Source organism: Lolium perenne, chromosome 5, assembly GCF_019359855.2.
Source record: "Lolium perenne isolate Kyuss_39 chromosome 5, Kyuss_2.0, whole genome shotgun sequence".
NCBI classification, from domain to species: Eukaryota; Viridiplantae; Streptophyta; class Magnoliopsida; order Poales; family Poaceae; genus Lolium; species Lolium perenne.
This window is the reverse complement of record NC_067248.2, coordinates 186,876,806-186,892,741: the sequence shown is the minus strand read 5'-3', so window position 1 is coordinate 186,892,741 and position 15,936 is coordinate 186,876,806. Positions and strand designations below refer to the sequence as shown.

At 42.4% G+C, this 15,936-nt stretch overlaps 1 protein-coding gene and 2 long non-coding RNA genes across 3 annotated transcripts; 1 reads left to right on the top strand and 2 right to left on the bottom strand.

The window, feature by feature from the left end:
* The first annotated feature begins 1,002 nt into the window (after nucleotides 1-1,002).
* Nucleotides 1,003-1,590, top strand: LOC139831689 (BTB/POZ and MATH domain-containing protein 3-like). The gene has a single exon (XM_071821011.1). It carries the CDS (start codon nucleotides 1,003-1,005, stop codon nucleotides 1,588-1,590), a length of 588 nt encoding a protein of 195 aa, XP_071677112.1.
* A 9,805-nt stretch (nucleotides 1,591-11,395) lies between these two features.
* On the bottom strand, nucleotides 11,396-13,834 carry LOC127301237 (uncharacterized). Its single transcript, XR_007851940.2, has 4 exons — nucleotides 13,736-13,834; nucleotides 13,198-13,328; nucleotides 12,478-12,583; nucleotides 11,396-11,439 (listed from the first exon to the last, which is right to left on the bottom strand). It is a non-coding gene; the product is annotated as an uncharacterized lncRNA (long non-coding RNA).
* Nucleotides 13,835-14,898: 1,064 nt separating this feature from the next.
* On the bottom strand, nucleotides 14,899-15,357 carry LOC127301239 (uncharacterized). Its single transcript, XR_007851943.1, has 2 exons — nucleotides 15,269-15,357; nucleotides 14,899-15,189 (listed from the first exon to the last, which is right to left on the bottom strand). It is a non-coding gene; the product is annotated as an uncharacterized lncRNA (long non-coding RNA).
* Between the last annotated feature and the right edge of the window lie 579 nt (nucleotides 15,358-15,936).

Sequence of the window (15,936 nt, the reverse complement as noted above, 5' to 3'; positions counted from 1 at the left end):
TTTTTTTTCTTGATGCTAGTGATGTCCTGGCATTATTTTGTTGCTTTTGCTGATGCTAGCTTGCTGTTGGATTAAAATTTCGTATCTGAAAGGTTGGACATGCATTGATCTGGGTAGGATTGTTTCTGAATGTTGCTGTTTGTTAGGATCGAATTGGGTTTGATCTGTGTACTGTTTGCTGACGGACTAGCCTGGTCCGTTTGCTAATTTGGATAGGTAGCAAATCTGATGAATACTTTTGTTTGGAAGCATTAGATTGTTGATGTAGTAGATCTCTGTTTCCTGAATGATTTGACCATTTGCTTGATCAGTTAAGCATCAAAGCTTGACCATCACATGTGAAAGCACTTTGGGTAGTCGCTGATTTGAAGAAACTTTGTTGCTGCTGTTATTGTTATCTGGTAGCACTCTCTTGCAATTGCTTGGATTGGTATTTTCTTAGTAGGCTGTAGCCTTATCTTCTAAAAAGTAGTGTTTTTATTTTGCTGACCATTATATTTGTTCTTGTTTGAGGATAATAAGGAGCACTGAATGACAGTGTTGGCCTTCTTCTTCGACTCCGTGTGCTTGGTTGAGTTTCCTCTCCTCTCTTGAATGCTTGGTCATCAAGTTGATGCCCTGTGGAACTTTGCTGGTACTGGAATGTGCAGTTGATCTGGTGCTATGGTTTATTAGTCTGCTTAGTCAGTTATGGTCTCTGTGACGTGAATGTCCGAAAACAGTAATGGTGATGTCAAATTTTCCAACATGTTGGCTAATTAACCTATATTAACTGATTAGTTAGCTTATGCTGTACTTTAATTTCTTTAAATAACCTGCTGATGGATCCACGAAGGAAACGAAGCGGTGCATTGAAACACAGTAATCACGCACGCGCGCATGTAGTACGAGGAGAGATCCACGCGCGCGCCGATTGATTGAATAAAGCGTGGCAGGTGTACAACTCGATTGCGTAACCGTCACGGAGAATAGTCCCAAGTTTACGCCCTAGGCCAGGAGGACATGCTCTACAGCCTCTCACGCCCGCCCGCCCGCCCGCGATTGACTCGGTCGGTCGGTCCTTTCTTCTTCTTTCTTTTGTTTCGCTGTCCATTTCACGCGCGCAACTCAAGTCCGCCTCAACTCACGCGCGCGCCTGCTGCTGTTCCTGCGGTCTTCAGGGCCGAGCTCTTTGCAGCCATCAAGGAGGGCCGCAGCACCAATGATCCGGTCCGCATAGATGCCATGGAGCCGCAGGTGTTCAAGGCCTTGCTCTGTTTCGTGTACACTGACTCGTTGACGGAGATGAAGCAAGAAGAGGAAGCTACAATGTGCCAGCATCTGCTTGTCGCCGCGGACACATATGACATGGAGAGGCTCAAGCTCATCTGTGAGCACAAGCTGTGCAAGCACATCGATGTCGGCACCGTGGCCAACATCCTGGCGATAGCTGAAGCTCACCGCTGCCATGTGCTAAGGAGTGCGTGCTTCGCCTTTCTTGGCCGTAAGGCGAACCTGACGGCGGTCATGGACAGCGACGGCTTCGAGCATCTCAACGCAAGCTGCCCCTCTCTTGTCAAGGAGCTGCTCGCCATGCACTCGATGACTTAGTTCCGTGACGATGACGCCCATCATGCTGTCTACAATGGTAATTCATGCTTTCTACTTACTACTAGGTATTTGCCATCAGGTACTTGCCCTGTTTCAGCAAGTGGTATCCCCGGTTTCTAGACTTGGTCCTCTTGGCCTGTCGGTATATGATCACATCACTATGTCTATCCTAATTTCCCAAGGAGCTGCAACTTACTTTCAGTTTGTGTCCGTGTGTTACTTCATTCATCTGTGCAACCTTGCCGGTTAATCAGGAATGCTCTATGTTGTGTCTATTGTGACCCAATCTGTATTGGGTATTGCCTTTTTTTTCCCTTGTTTTCAAAAGCTTTCATGAGTAACTCAAGGCTGTTGTGCTGCGTCTGTTTCTTCAGGAAATGACAGAGTAGTTTTTATCTCTGGTTACATGTTAGTTTATCTCATATCTGCAAGACTGCAACTCTACATGTTAATCGGAGAAATGCATTGTTCCCAGTTACAGTCTTTTTGTTGTTACATTTTCCACTACGTCAAAACTCAAAATTTACACAAGTTAGAACTGAAGAAAATAGAGGGGCCGGGGTGTTATTGCCATGAATTCTTGAAGAGAATACAGTGCAGAGATGTTGTACACAACAGTATTCACAAAAAAAAAACACTTTCCACTGCTCTCTGTGTAAGATGGGGAGATTCACACATAGAGAGTATCATGATAAATTCACTTTGGGGGTTGAAAGAGTGCATGATGTGGTACAACAGTATCCGCTGCTCTCTAGAAGATGGGTTGATATGATTGTACACTTATATTCAGTTCCGGGCTTCTTGTTGTCAGTAGTGGAAGTGCTGAAACTTTGAAATCTGCAATACCTGTTCAGAACTACTACAATTTTTCTTTGGTTTGTCACTAGAGGTGTCACATTGATAAAGGGCAATCTTAATAGTAGGCAACTGAATGTGGATCAGGGATGCTATTCACTGTAGAAAATGATTGTACACTTATATTCGCAAAAAAAAAAAGAAAAATGATTGTACACTTATAATCAATTCCAAGCCTCTTGTTGTCAGTAGTAGAAGTGCTGAAACTTTGAAATCTGCAATACCTGTTCAAAGCTACAATTTTTCTTTGGTTTGTCACTAGAGGTGTCACATTGATAAAGGCGAATCTTAATAGTAGGCAACTGAATGTGGATCTGGGATGCTATTTCTCTGTAGAAAATGGTGGCATCCATTATTATCTCATTGGCGAATGAGACATCCATTATTCGTTGTTTTACTTGTGAGCATGCGTGCGCTCAAGGGTTCAAAGGCCATCCCCGGGATTATATGTCCATAATTTAAGTGACTAACTGCACGCCAGTTATTCTATCATATTTTTGAAAAGGTGTATGCTGGATAATTTTTGTTAGTGCCACCACAAAATTCATGATTCCCTAATTTTGACATGGTTTTGGCTTGCATCCGTCATTCTCTTTGAAAGGAGGAAATTACAGACCCACGGGGAAAGAAACCGACCGTTGTACTTTTTTTCAGCGTATGCTATACATTCCGATGAAAAGCCACGGGATGAAACACCATGTTTATTGCTGCAGAATCCTGGGCAGCCGAGAGACGTCCGGTTCTCTCTTTTTTCTTGTTCTGAATCTTTTGTTCGGGTTGTCTCTATGTGCTATATAGCTTATAGAGAAGAATTCAACCCAAAGGTGAAATTTGGAGCAGGCTGTGTGCAATATAGATCCCAGGAGCATCTCACTGAAGGCCCTAACTTAAGGCCGTATAGTTCAACTACGGACAGACATTTTGCGATTGCGTTTGCCACCGGTGGATTTATTGGTCAGCGTATGTCAGACATTAGAGTACTCCCTCCGCCCAAATTATTTTGAACTGGAGGGAGTACATTTTTCTGCTGTTTGCTAGCGCCAATAGTCAGTATCAACAAGTGTTGTATCGACTGAGAGCAGTTTCACTGAAATAAATTATAGCTCAAAGGAGATGTTTTGTTGATGCTTACAATGTTATGCTATTTTACGTTAGCGCTGCTTTTTCTGAAGATTTTGCTTATAACAATGCTATTTTTTTTTATTACATAGGCTTTCATGTTTAGTAAACAATTTAGGAGTTCCACGCCCCATAGCTTGACCTCTCTAGCGTAAGCTACCCTCTATCCAGCACTATCAGTTGGGCCGGGCTGAAATACTCCCTCGCATGATCTATTTCAGGCTTGCAGATTAACTGAGTTTGTTGGGAGAGGGCTTCATGGAGAAGGTCGGGTAGAAAAAATCTAGCAAAAAATTGGAATTTGCCAAATTTATTTAAACTTCTAGTCTAAACTAAACCAGTGATATGGGAGGAGGCAACCGACATAGAATCTTTATAATTTATTATACTAGACTTTTATACTTTAAAAAAAATATTATTCAACGGTACAATATTAAGGAGCATAGTTTTCTTATTTATTTGACACAATTAACCACATAGCAATGCACTCATTATGTTGTCCCTACTTTTTTTATTTGGCCAATATTGTTGTATTTTGTTCCTTTTATTGGATAAAATTACACCCTGATAATTTTAAATTCTATTCTATTAAAATAAATCATCAATTAGTTGTTAGCAATTTTAGAAACTGTATACATCGTATTTATTGAACATTGAGATTTTTAAGAGTGCAACTTAACAAATATCTTAACATCAGTTTCTACTATATGACTAAATAGCCAAAAAAAATGTCCACATTTAATTTATTGGAACTTCTAGAGTCTGAATTAAACCTTTAATAAGATTATTTAGTTGTTTCGTGTGGTCAGATGTCAAAATGGGCATGGTTTGTGCATACCCGTGGGCACATTACCATATGCACGTCCTGCCCACGAACTTGACGCTTAGGGTATGACACTAGTAGGAAAAGTCATACCTGTGACGCGCCATGTTGCATTGCTGTGGCATATGGCCATGTCCCACTGGTACCGTATGGGGTTGATGCACCACTGGCATATGCACATACCAGTGATGCACAATAAGGTTGCGCCACTGGTCTTTATTTTTTAAACAAGATATGGCCGGTGCCCTGACGCGCGTTGTGGGCGGAAATGAAATTTAAATTCAAATACTAAAACGCGGGAAATTTCTGAATTTTTTCAATCATTCAAAGATAATTTACACAGAAAATATTAAGAAAAACTATCTAACTATGGCTGGTGCTGCTGCGTACTCCTCGTCCTCGTCCTGGGACAACGGTGGGCGGCGTCCATGGCCCCAGCTGCGGCCAAGCAGGGTACTCTAGGAAGGACGGAAGCGCATGTGGCCTCTGTTGCGGCCAAGCAGGGTACGTCGGTGGCGCCTATTGCTGCGGTGGTGCTGGCGGTGGGACCCATTCATAGAATAGTCGTGCTTTCGGTTCGTGGCCAGGCCCGGTGGGTATGCCCGAATCAGGCGTTCTCTAGGGCCAGGATCCCTTGCCACAATCGAGCGCTCCCTAGATGCAATCTTGCGCGTGGTCTTGCTTCCTCGGCCCTCACCCTCCTTTATCTTCCTCATCTCTACTCACTTCTAATCAACATAACTATAGATCAAATCAAAATAAGTTGTCCATAAAAAATATGTGTGTCGACAAAGTGATTCTGTTATGACTCGGCTTCGAATTTTGTTTGCTGTAAATATCCAATTTCGTGTTTTTGATCGAATTTCATCAAATTTATCGCACACGGTTTTCCGTTTCAAAATTCCTTTGATGAGTAGCTTCACCTTGCCGTTTCAGACAATTTTCGTGTTGTAAGTTCTTCGTTTCACCCTGGCCACCATCGCTGACAACGGGCACGGGCATGGTGGTCTTTCCATGTGCTGGCCTATTGTTGGTTGTGGTAGTGAGTGGTGTCTTTCATGTAGTTAGACTGCCATGCTCCCGGAGCTGTAAAAGGTGGTTGAGGTGTGTCCATCTTCGGTGCTCGATGGGCCTTCCGTCGTGGCCGGTGGTCGGCATGCTCCTTTCCGACCCGCTGATACGTCGCAAACGTATCTATAATTTTTGATGCTCCATGCTTGTTTTACACCAATTCCAATATGTTTTGTTTACACTTCGTGGCACTTTTATGCATTTTACGGAACTAACCTATTGACAAGATGCTACAGTTTCAGTTCCCTGTTATCTGTTGATTTGTATTTCAGAAAAGTTGTACAGGAAAAATTCTCGGAATTGGACGAAACAAAAGCCAAAGTTGCTATTTTACCGAAACGAAGACGGGGTCCAGAGGAGAGACGGGGGGGGGGGGGGGGGGGCAGGGGCCGGCCAAACCACCCCTAGGCGCGGCCTGGCCTTGGCCCGCACCTAGGCATGGTGTGGGGACACCTGGCGCCCACCGACCTCGCCGTTCCCCCTATAAATTACCTTCGACGAGAAACCCTGAAAATACAGCCTTCGTCCACGAAAAGTTCTGTCGCCGCCGCCATCGTCCAGACAATGAGACAAGTTTCGGGGGTCAGAAGTTCCTGTTACGGCACCCTGCCGGGATGGGGATTGACCCCCGGAGCCATCTCCATCGACTCCACCGCCTCCACTTCGACTTCATGATGGTTCGTGAGTAGTTCCCCTTTGGACTACGGGTTCTCGGCTGTAGCTAGTTGGTACTCTCTCTCCCATGTACTTCAGTACAATGATCTCATGAGCTGCCTTATATGATTGAGATCCATATGATGTAATCGGTGTTGTGTTTGTTGGGATCCGATAAATTGTGGAATTGTGATCAGATTGTTCATCATATTATCATACTACTGTTATTTAAGATCTTGCATGCTCTCCGGTACTTATAGTTACCTTGATCAAGTAGTTGCTTGTATCTCCAAGAGGGAGTATTTATGCTCGGTAGTGGGTTCATGCCTCTAGTTTTCTGGAAGAGTGACAATAACTTCTAAGATTGTAAATGTGTTGTTGCTACTAGGGAGAAAACAACAATGTTTTGTCTAAGGATAATTATATTGTTTACTTTACACACATTGCTTAATGCGATTATATGTTGCTTGCAACTTAATACTGGAAGGGGTTCGGATGATAACCTGAAGGTGGATTATTAGTCATAGACGCAGTTGGATTACTGTCTATGTATTATGTTGCAATGCCTAATTAAATACTACAATAACCTTTATCTTATCACAACATGCATTGTCATACCCTCACAATTATCAATTGCTCAACTGTAATTTGTTCACCCAACACATGTTATTTGGAGAGTTACCACTAGTGTAGATATGGGAACCCCGATCCTTATGTCATCATCATTGCTCTACAGTCAACTACACACTGGAAAAAATTTCGGTGCCATCTCCTGTGTGTTACTGCCACTGCTGATGTGTTACTATTATCATTGCTCTCACATTACTGCTGCTTTCACATCACCCATGTTACTAGTGCTTTTCCAGGTGCAGCTGAATTGACAACTCCGTTGTTAAGGCTTATAAGTATTCTTTACCTCCCCTTATATCGAATCAATAAATTTGGGTTTTACTTTCCTCGAAGACTGTTGCGATCCCCTTTACTTTCCTCGAAGACTGTATCTTTCACGGAAATTCACCAAGGAAGAAATTGATCAGTTGTGGCTCGGATGCCAGTGGATAAATCGCCGGGACCTGACGGTTTCAATGGGCAGTTTATGAAAAGTTGTTGGAGCATTATAAAATTAAAACATGACTACTACAAACTCCAACTCCACAACTCTCTTCTTCAGGTATTCTACTAGTATTGTAGCCAAGAAAATAGAAACATACACATGGAACCTGGAGAAGAACATCGGCGTGTGAGAATGAATTGAAGGGATATCTTACCTGATGGAGGTGATATGGAGAGAAGTCCATCGAGGACATCCGTATTGCTTGCTGGCGATCCAATCTGCACACGTCCTGTCCGGCCGGCGATAAGATCAAAGAGAGCGACGTTGCCACCGGCCTCAATGGAGTGCGAGTGCTCCTCTCCTCTCCTCGACAAGTAAAAGTCAAAGTCTAAGTCACACGCGTACCCGCACGCGGTTTGTGACAACGTGCTTCTACTTATAGAGTGAAGCTAGAGGGAAGAAGATGAGAAGAGATAATCCCGGTTCTTTCTTTGCATGCTCGGAGCGTTGGATGGATAGGATAGATGGATGGTTGGGATACATGATGCCACGGATCACTACCATGGATGGCAGTCTCACATAAATGAGTCATGCTTTTAACCCTGAAGGTGAGCTAGAAGTTGGGCAATTACTAGGCACGGGTTTTCTGGCCGGAATTTATGGATCCCAAATCTTTAATTCCTTTCTTGGCTTTCCAAGTAATTTTAACACCTATTAGAGAGTCGGAAGATAAAGGACACTGCACAGAAAACTTACCTCCTTCACAACAACGATTTTCTCCGTCTTGGAAAGGGAGAAACCATCAATGGATATCTAGTATATGCATTGTCAAGAGAGCCTAGTAGCCGAAAACCATGGTCTCTGTTGTTCTTTCCATTCAAACAGAGGAAACTTGTAACGATACAACAAAGGAATTTCTCTAAAAAAATAACTAGAATCATCCTAATATAATATACTTTCTCCCGTCACTAATATAAGATGTTTTAGATTACCAAACCATTTTTTTTATTTCTATCAGTGAACGAAGGATGAAATCTCGTGATTAGTTCCCTCAATAAGTTGAACAGAGGAAACTTGGAACTACAATATTCATCTCAGTAAGGTTTTCAGTAGATTACCATTCGCTCCATTCCCCTACAACTGTTGGGACCAATAAAAGCAAGACACGTCCGGGAAACAAGGATGACAAAGTCACCCGATTATTTTATATGTGAAAACCAGGGACCATAACTAATACTTAAATCACTCGGGATGAAATACACCTTTAACATACACACATATGATAAGCATAAATATTAACTGTTCATTCCTACATAAGCTTACTTGACGGAGTAAAGAAAACAATCTAGTGTTGGCAAATATTTTCTGACAGCTGCCCCCGTCTAACACGCATCAAATCAAATCGGACCAACATGACATAAGATGGGACACCAAGTCACAGCATGACTTTCCAATACTATAACGCCATGCACAAATTGTTCTCCTCTGTACAAGTTGTACATGTGCAGTTTCAAAATACAATCAGCATCCAGTTACAGACCCAGTATTAATCAAGCAACACTGATTCTAGACATCTTAGGTCACTAAGCAGCAAGAGACGAAGGCCAGCCATTTCGTGTCTCACATGCCTTTTTCTTCACCACTGCCAGTAGCTAGGACGCAATCCAATCAACAAAGAAAACGGATCTGGACGTCCATTCTCATCTCGCCACCGGAAGCCTTATCAAATTTATCAACTTTCTTGCGATGCACTCATGGATGCAACCTACAACAAAACGCAGAGGATAAGTGATTCATTCATCGGACACCACAACTTTGAAACCAACAAGATCCATCTAACTCTGCAACCAAAAAAGTAACACCTGGCCCCTTTGTAGCTTCAATAAACTCCTAAGATGGTGACCCATCAATATATTAACAAGACAACATACAATGTGATGCATACGGAAATAATCAACAAATCAAACTAGAAATATTTAGAAACGAGTCTGATCTTTCAACTAGATCACCTAATGTACCGCTTCCTCGTTGAAATACCTCGCTATTGAACCAGTGCCATACTGAATGGCAGCAAGATTTCCCGGTGAGATAACAAGCAAACAACATCATCAAAAGGCAAACGGCTACTTAACTAAGCGATGAATTAATCAACGCAAACAAAAAGGGAGATAATGCGAATATAAATATTTTATATGCTCAACAGAAGATATTGTTGCAATATTTGCGTCACAATGTTACTACATCAAACATGAACTAGATCAACATCAGTTATTTTGTAGCATCCTCTTCAAGGATGTTGCACACAGGCAACTTGAAATCATGAATGCTCTATGGTGGTAAATCGGTACACAGCTGACTTCTCCACAAAATATTTTGTCTTAACAACCAGGGATATTTCAGTCCAGGAATACTGGTTTCCAACAGAAATTTCCTGAGATCCAAGCCCAAGAATGCCATCAAACTTTGCAACCAAAAAAGTACACCCAGCTCCTTTATAGCTTCAATAAACTCCTAATATGGTAACCCAACAATAAAATCCTAATCTCAACCGGATCAAGCTAATTTACAACTAGATAGATGCTATAGCACGATAGAGCACACCAGAACGGGAAAAAGTGCCATCTTGGACTGATTGTGGAGGCAAGCAGCTAAGGTACCTTCTTGTCAGGCCGGGCTCGGGCTCGGACCTTACGACCTCCTTGTCAGGCTCCGGGGTGGTGTCCATCATGTCCAGGCCTTCCCCTTCCTCGCACAGCCAACTCAGCAACATAGCAGTGGCCACTACCGAGCGGCGCGGCCCGGAGGCCAAGGGCCATCCGAACCTACCACAGCGTAGCCTGCTGTTGTAGCTAGAAGCACTATGCTGCAGAAAGTGAAAGGATTGTAATAACACTCAATAGACAAAAGCACTATGTGGTCAATAACATCATTATTCTTTCGGAGATTCAACTATGGAGAAGAGGTGAACAAAGACAATCTTAAATGACAGATTGTCTTACCACACAGATACTGGTTTCCAACAAAAATTTCTTGCGATCCAAGCCCAAGAATGCCATCAAACTTTGCAACCAAAAAAGTAATACCTAGCTCCTTTATAGCTTCAATAAACTCCTACTATGGTAACCAAACAATATATTAATAATACAGCATACAGTGTGATGCATACGGTCAGAGATAATGAACAGATCAAACTAGAAATATTGAGAAACGAACCTGATCTTTCAACTAGATCACCTATTGTAACACTATCCTCACTGAAATACCTCACATTTCAACCAATGCCATACTGAATGGCAGCAAGCTTTCCTGCTGAGATAACAAGAGCAAACAAAATCATCAAAAGCAAACAACTACTTAACTGAGCGATGAACTAATCAAAGCAGAACAAAAAGGGAGGCAGTGAGAAATATAAATATTTTATATGCTAAACAGAAGATATTGCTGCGACATTCGCGTCACAATGTTACTACATAAAACAGGAACTAGCTAAACATTGGTTATTTTGTAGCATCCTCTTTGAGGATAGTGCACACTTGCACCTAACTTGAAATCATGAACGCTTTATAGTGGTTAATCAGCACATGTCTAACTTCCCCACAAAATATTTTGGCTTATCAACCAGGAATATTTCAGTCCACTAGATGCGACCAAACAAATTCAAGCAAAAGCTACAGGAGCATAATTTCCAGTGCTACTCAAAATTATAGGATAAATAAGTGGCTACAGTATTGATACCATCAATGGTATGGTCTGGCAGCCACCAGGGGCGCAATTAAATACATTTCTGCTGTCAAGTTTTACTTAACCATTCAAATACTATATCAAAGAATCGAAAAAAAACTAATTCGTTTTCAACTGGAACAAGCTAATTTACAACTAGAATACTAGATAGAGGATAGAGCATGGTAAAGCACACCATAATGGAAAAAGGGCCATCTTAGAGTGATTGTGGAGGCGAGCAGCTAACGTACCTTCTAGTCAAGCTGAGCTCGGGGTCAGACCTGATAACCTCCATGTCAGGCTCCGGGGTGGTGCCCCGCATGTCCAGGCTGTCACATTCCTCATGCAGCTACAGCCGGTCCACGCCCAGTTCAGCGACATGGCGGTGGCCACTACCGAGTGGCGGAGTCCAGAGGTCAAGGGCCATCCGATCCTACCACCACGCAGCCAGCGAGCCCAATGGCAATAGCACTGCTTAAGGCGGAACTGCCCGGACCGAATCGCCATGCATTTGCTTTGTCACAGGTCTCCTTGGTCACCTCCATCCAAGGATCTGCCAAAGTAAAGTTACCACATTTCAGTCCACTCTAGATGCGCAAAAGAGAAATTCTAGTTCGGAAAACAATAGAAATAGAGCTACTTGGCAACTGAATCATCACAAGAAACTATATAACTAAAAGGCATGCATTCAGTTTTTCATGGCCAACAAATAAAACAAAAACATTCATACTACCTTCCCATAAGCAACAACACATCTGTTGTATCCAGCCATGCAGTTCTAACTAAAATTCATCGGTTATTCGCAGTCCAAGAAATAAGATCAAAATCATGACATCAAATTGTATTCAAGTTGATCTGGTACACTAGGTACATTTGCTAACATGGAGCTAACTAAAACATGAAGCTATCAATTCCAAGACAAGCTCATTTAATTCTAATGATCCTACCTTAAGAGCATTTGCACTAACACATGTATATAAAGTTCAACAAAAATGAAAGTTGATTTTCAGTCAAGCTCCATAGGCAGAGAGAGATACCATGCATATTCCATAAGAAAATTGACAGGCCAGCCAGCGAAACCAATAGAAACATGATCCAATCGACAAACAAGTACATGCTAACGTGCCCAAACAATAACTCAATATGCATGCTGATATCACCATCAATGTATAGTGCATTAACATTGTTGTTTAAACCTGAACTATAAATCTAGTTGAAGTCAAATTCATAGAAATAGGCAAGCTAATCTAAAGCTATCCTGCATCTTACCAATATAGTACTAATGACCCTACAATTGCAACAAAATCAAGCTACAACAGTATGCTACGATCAAGTGTAGCATAACTCTTTTCTCGGCATGTTCTATAGCTAGAACTAGAACCATGTTTCTCTTATTACTAGAAGATGTAACTGATGAAACAATTTCCATGTCAGGCAACAATCAATTTAGGGGCATAAATCCATTTTCCGAGATGAGCAACAACACAATCATCAATCAGCCAACAAAAGAAGGCACCATGAGGCACCTTACTACGAGCCGTAGCCATTCTTGCCGCCGGAGACGTTCGTGGAGGAAGTCATCTTGTCTCACCTGACTTCATCTTCACCACTGCGATTAGCTAGGATGCCATCCAACCAACAAAGAAAACGGATCCGGACGTCCCTTATCCATCTCGCCACCGGCAAGAAATTCCAACCTACAACAAAACGCAGAGGATAAGTGATTTATTCATCGGACAACACAACTTCGGAAAGTGGACAACATCTCACCAACAAGATCATTTCACATGAACACAACAAATGAATTCAATCATCCGCTAGCAACTTCCATATCGTAATTTCAATATACCAGAAAAAGCTCTTGGAAAACAACACTAGCTAAGCTCCAAAAAAAAATTTATGCTCAGAACACTCATATAGCACAAACATGGTTTGTACTACATAAAAATTCTTGTTAGTAAAGATTCCAAAATGCTAAATGTATTCCAGAGAGGTCCCAGGTTAAGAAAAAAATGCTGGCTCCCAGGTCCTGGACCTTATGAAGCTGGAGTGTTTCGTTTGGGTAACTCTATTATGAGGATATATCATATAACCGATTAGCAAAACAGGAGAGGTCATATGCCCTTTTCATCACCCCGCCTATATTTTGCCCATAAACACAACTACTATCAGATACACCGCAGAATAATAAACTCAAGTGGTGTTGTACAAAGTACCATAACCAAATCTTAGGAATCATAACACCAACACTAAATCTTAACCGGCAGATCGCAGAGCATGCACAGATGGCAAGGGAGAACCATAAACTCACCTAAAATGCCATAGAAGGCGATGAAGTGTATTGCACAAGGAACTCTACCATACAGAGACTTGAACTTCCATCTAGGACGTAGCATGATAATGACAGTAGCAGTCAGCTCATTCCCAGGCAGGCTGCCAAGTCTAAGTCAACAGAAGCATGGAGGAAAAAACATCAGAAGATTAAACTAATAAGGGAATATCACTATAAGAACAAAATGATGCAGAATTAACAAGACAAAGTAGCTAAACACTTTATTTCACAGCGACAGTTTGTTGCCTGCATCTGTCATCCATCGAAACAATACAACCATTGGGAGACGTGGCACAACAGCAGTCTGGCAAAATTCTAATTACTGTCTATAGGCAACTCTTAGAGCAACTATAATATAAATAGATGTGATGTCAAGTTACAAAGATCCAGGTCCTCTTAGAGGAAGTCTAGCCGACCCCAAAACTCAAGCTCACAACATAAAATAATTCCTTATTATATCTAACAATTTCCATATAACTTTGCCGACTCAAATATAGAGCGTCGAACTAACACGTACCTTTATGCTGCTCAAAAGTAGATACAACTCCTCTACCAGGTAAGCTCTCAAAACTCAACAGCAACCACATGGAGATCTCTCCCAACATGGTGATTTAAAACTGCCCTGTGAATCATATAATCAATAGTTCAGCTTTCTGCTTAAATTATTTTAGAAAATTATAACATACATGAGAAGATGACGAACATAAATTAAACATTAAGAGATTCAACATCAATCTTAAGAAAATGGGGAAGACGAGAGTTTACACCAAGTTTAAGGGCATGATAGAATTATTTTTGTCAGCACAGTGCTAAAAAGCAACATGAATATTAAGTTGTAAAACATCAAAGGGAACTACTACTCAATGCTCAAATAAGTTACACGCTGGATTCACCAAAACTAGTCTAAATCCTAACCAATGCAACTAGGCCATCAAACAACGGGGCAACAATTCAGTCCATAGGACTTAAGCAACCTTAATGAGGCAACCATGAAAACTGAACTAAGAAAAACAATATGGTTACATGAACAGAATCCAATAGCCAGAAATTGATAGATTCTGCCAATCGCTGACAAGCCCACTGCATTGTAAAAAACGAAGACTTTCTAGACACTAACCCTCCAAACAGTTAAAAATGTTCAGTGTGCGGAAACATGTAGGCCATCAGCTCGACGGCCGGGACATATTACCGCCACAATGGCATCATAGAGAACAAAGGGAGCCAGAGAACAGATGGATGAACCGAGGAGCTCGCAAGAGATTTGCATCCGAGTCGGAATGTAACTGTCGTCGTCGAGGTAGTCAAAGATGAGGCCAGGAACATTGTCCACCTACAAAAAAAACAAACTTTAATCTTGTTTCACCAACCTAAGGTTTCAGCTAACTAATTAGATAAAACGGCCAGGAAACTAGTACTATTAAACACTTCAATTTATTGAACTAATTAGGTGCACATAACAGCAGTTCACTAACAAAAAATCCAATATTAATATACCATGATCCGAATCATAACATGGAAACTCTATCTCATTTATAATTCGGATAGTTTGCATCTGATATATTCTTAAGTTAAATTTGTTGCATCAAGTTAAAGTCCTAGTAGATGTACTACATTATCACAAGACATGCATTCCTAGTAGCTGAACTATGAACTGGAATTAATTACAAATACTCATTTGGCTATCTTCTTCACGCATCTATTTCCATGAATCACACCACTAGGATTAATTACGAAACACCAAACAGACACGCATCTTTCTAATTACATCAGAGGCATAGTGTGACAAACAAAGCAAAAGTGCAAAACTAAACAGCACCAACAGCACGCCAAAGGGAAAAAATGGCCTTCCATGCCGGAGCTCATCATGCCTTGGCGGCCATGATAGCGGTGCCACCCTCTCCTTCTTCATCTCCCCTCCCCCTTTCCTGTTGGCGGTCGTACTGGACTGAGGCAGTGTCGCTCCCGCTCCTGCTGCCATGCCAAGAAACAAATTTTCAGTCAAACTGAATTAGGAGAAGAAGATGATGATTTGCTTTAGTCTTTGGTTTACCTGGACGTCGACGTCCCGTGGCAAGGCGCGGAAACGACAGCTCGGCTGGACCTTGGAGATGGGTGACGAACTGCAGCACGACGGCTTCATCTTGACCGAGGGCGCCGCTGGACGGCCGCATCCGCACAGATGCGACGGGAAGGGCGCGTCCATGGGCTCGTCAACCGGTCACGACGAGAAATCGACCGGGGGAAAGGGCCAGGAGAGGCGCCATCGCGTCCTGTCCGGTGCCTAGCGCGCGACGCATTTAGCGAGCTTGACGGAGAACCGGCGAGCAAGGCCGCCACGGGTCCTTGGCGCCGTGTGTGTCCTGGCCGCGGGTGGGGAAGCTGGAGGAGCGGCGGTGGGGGAATTCCGGCGGTGGGTGGGGAGGCTGGAGGAGGCAGAGAGAATGGGGATGGAGGAGGGAGTCGTGCGTTTGGTGAGCCGTGCGTTGTGTTTCTTGGCGATTTGCCTTCTTTCCAAGAGATTCTGTTTTAATTCTCTTTCGCAAATTTTGGGATGCTTTTTTAATAGAAATGTTTAAATTTACTCACCGCCGTCTAAATTTAATGTGCCGACGCGTGCGGTTAGTAGTTCCCTGTCTTTTACCTGGTTGGAGAGGAGTCCATATCGATCTATCTTCACTTTTGACACGCTCTCCAGATTTGCCTTGTTTCGAGAAGGTT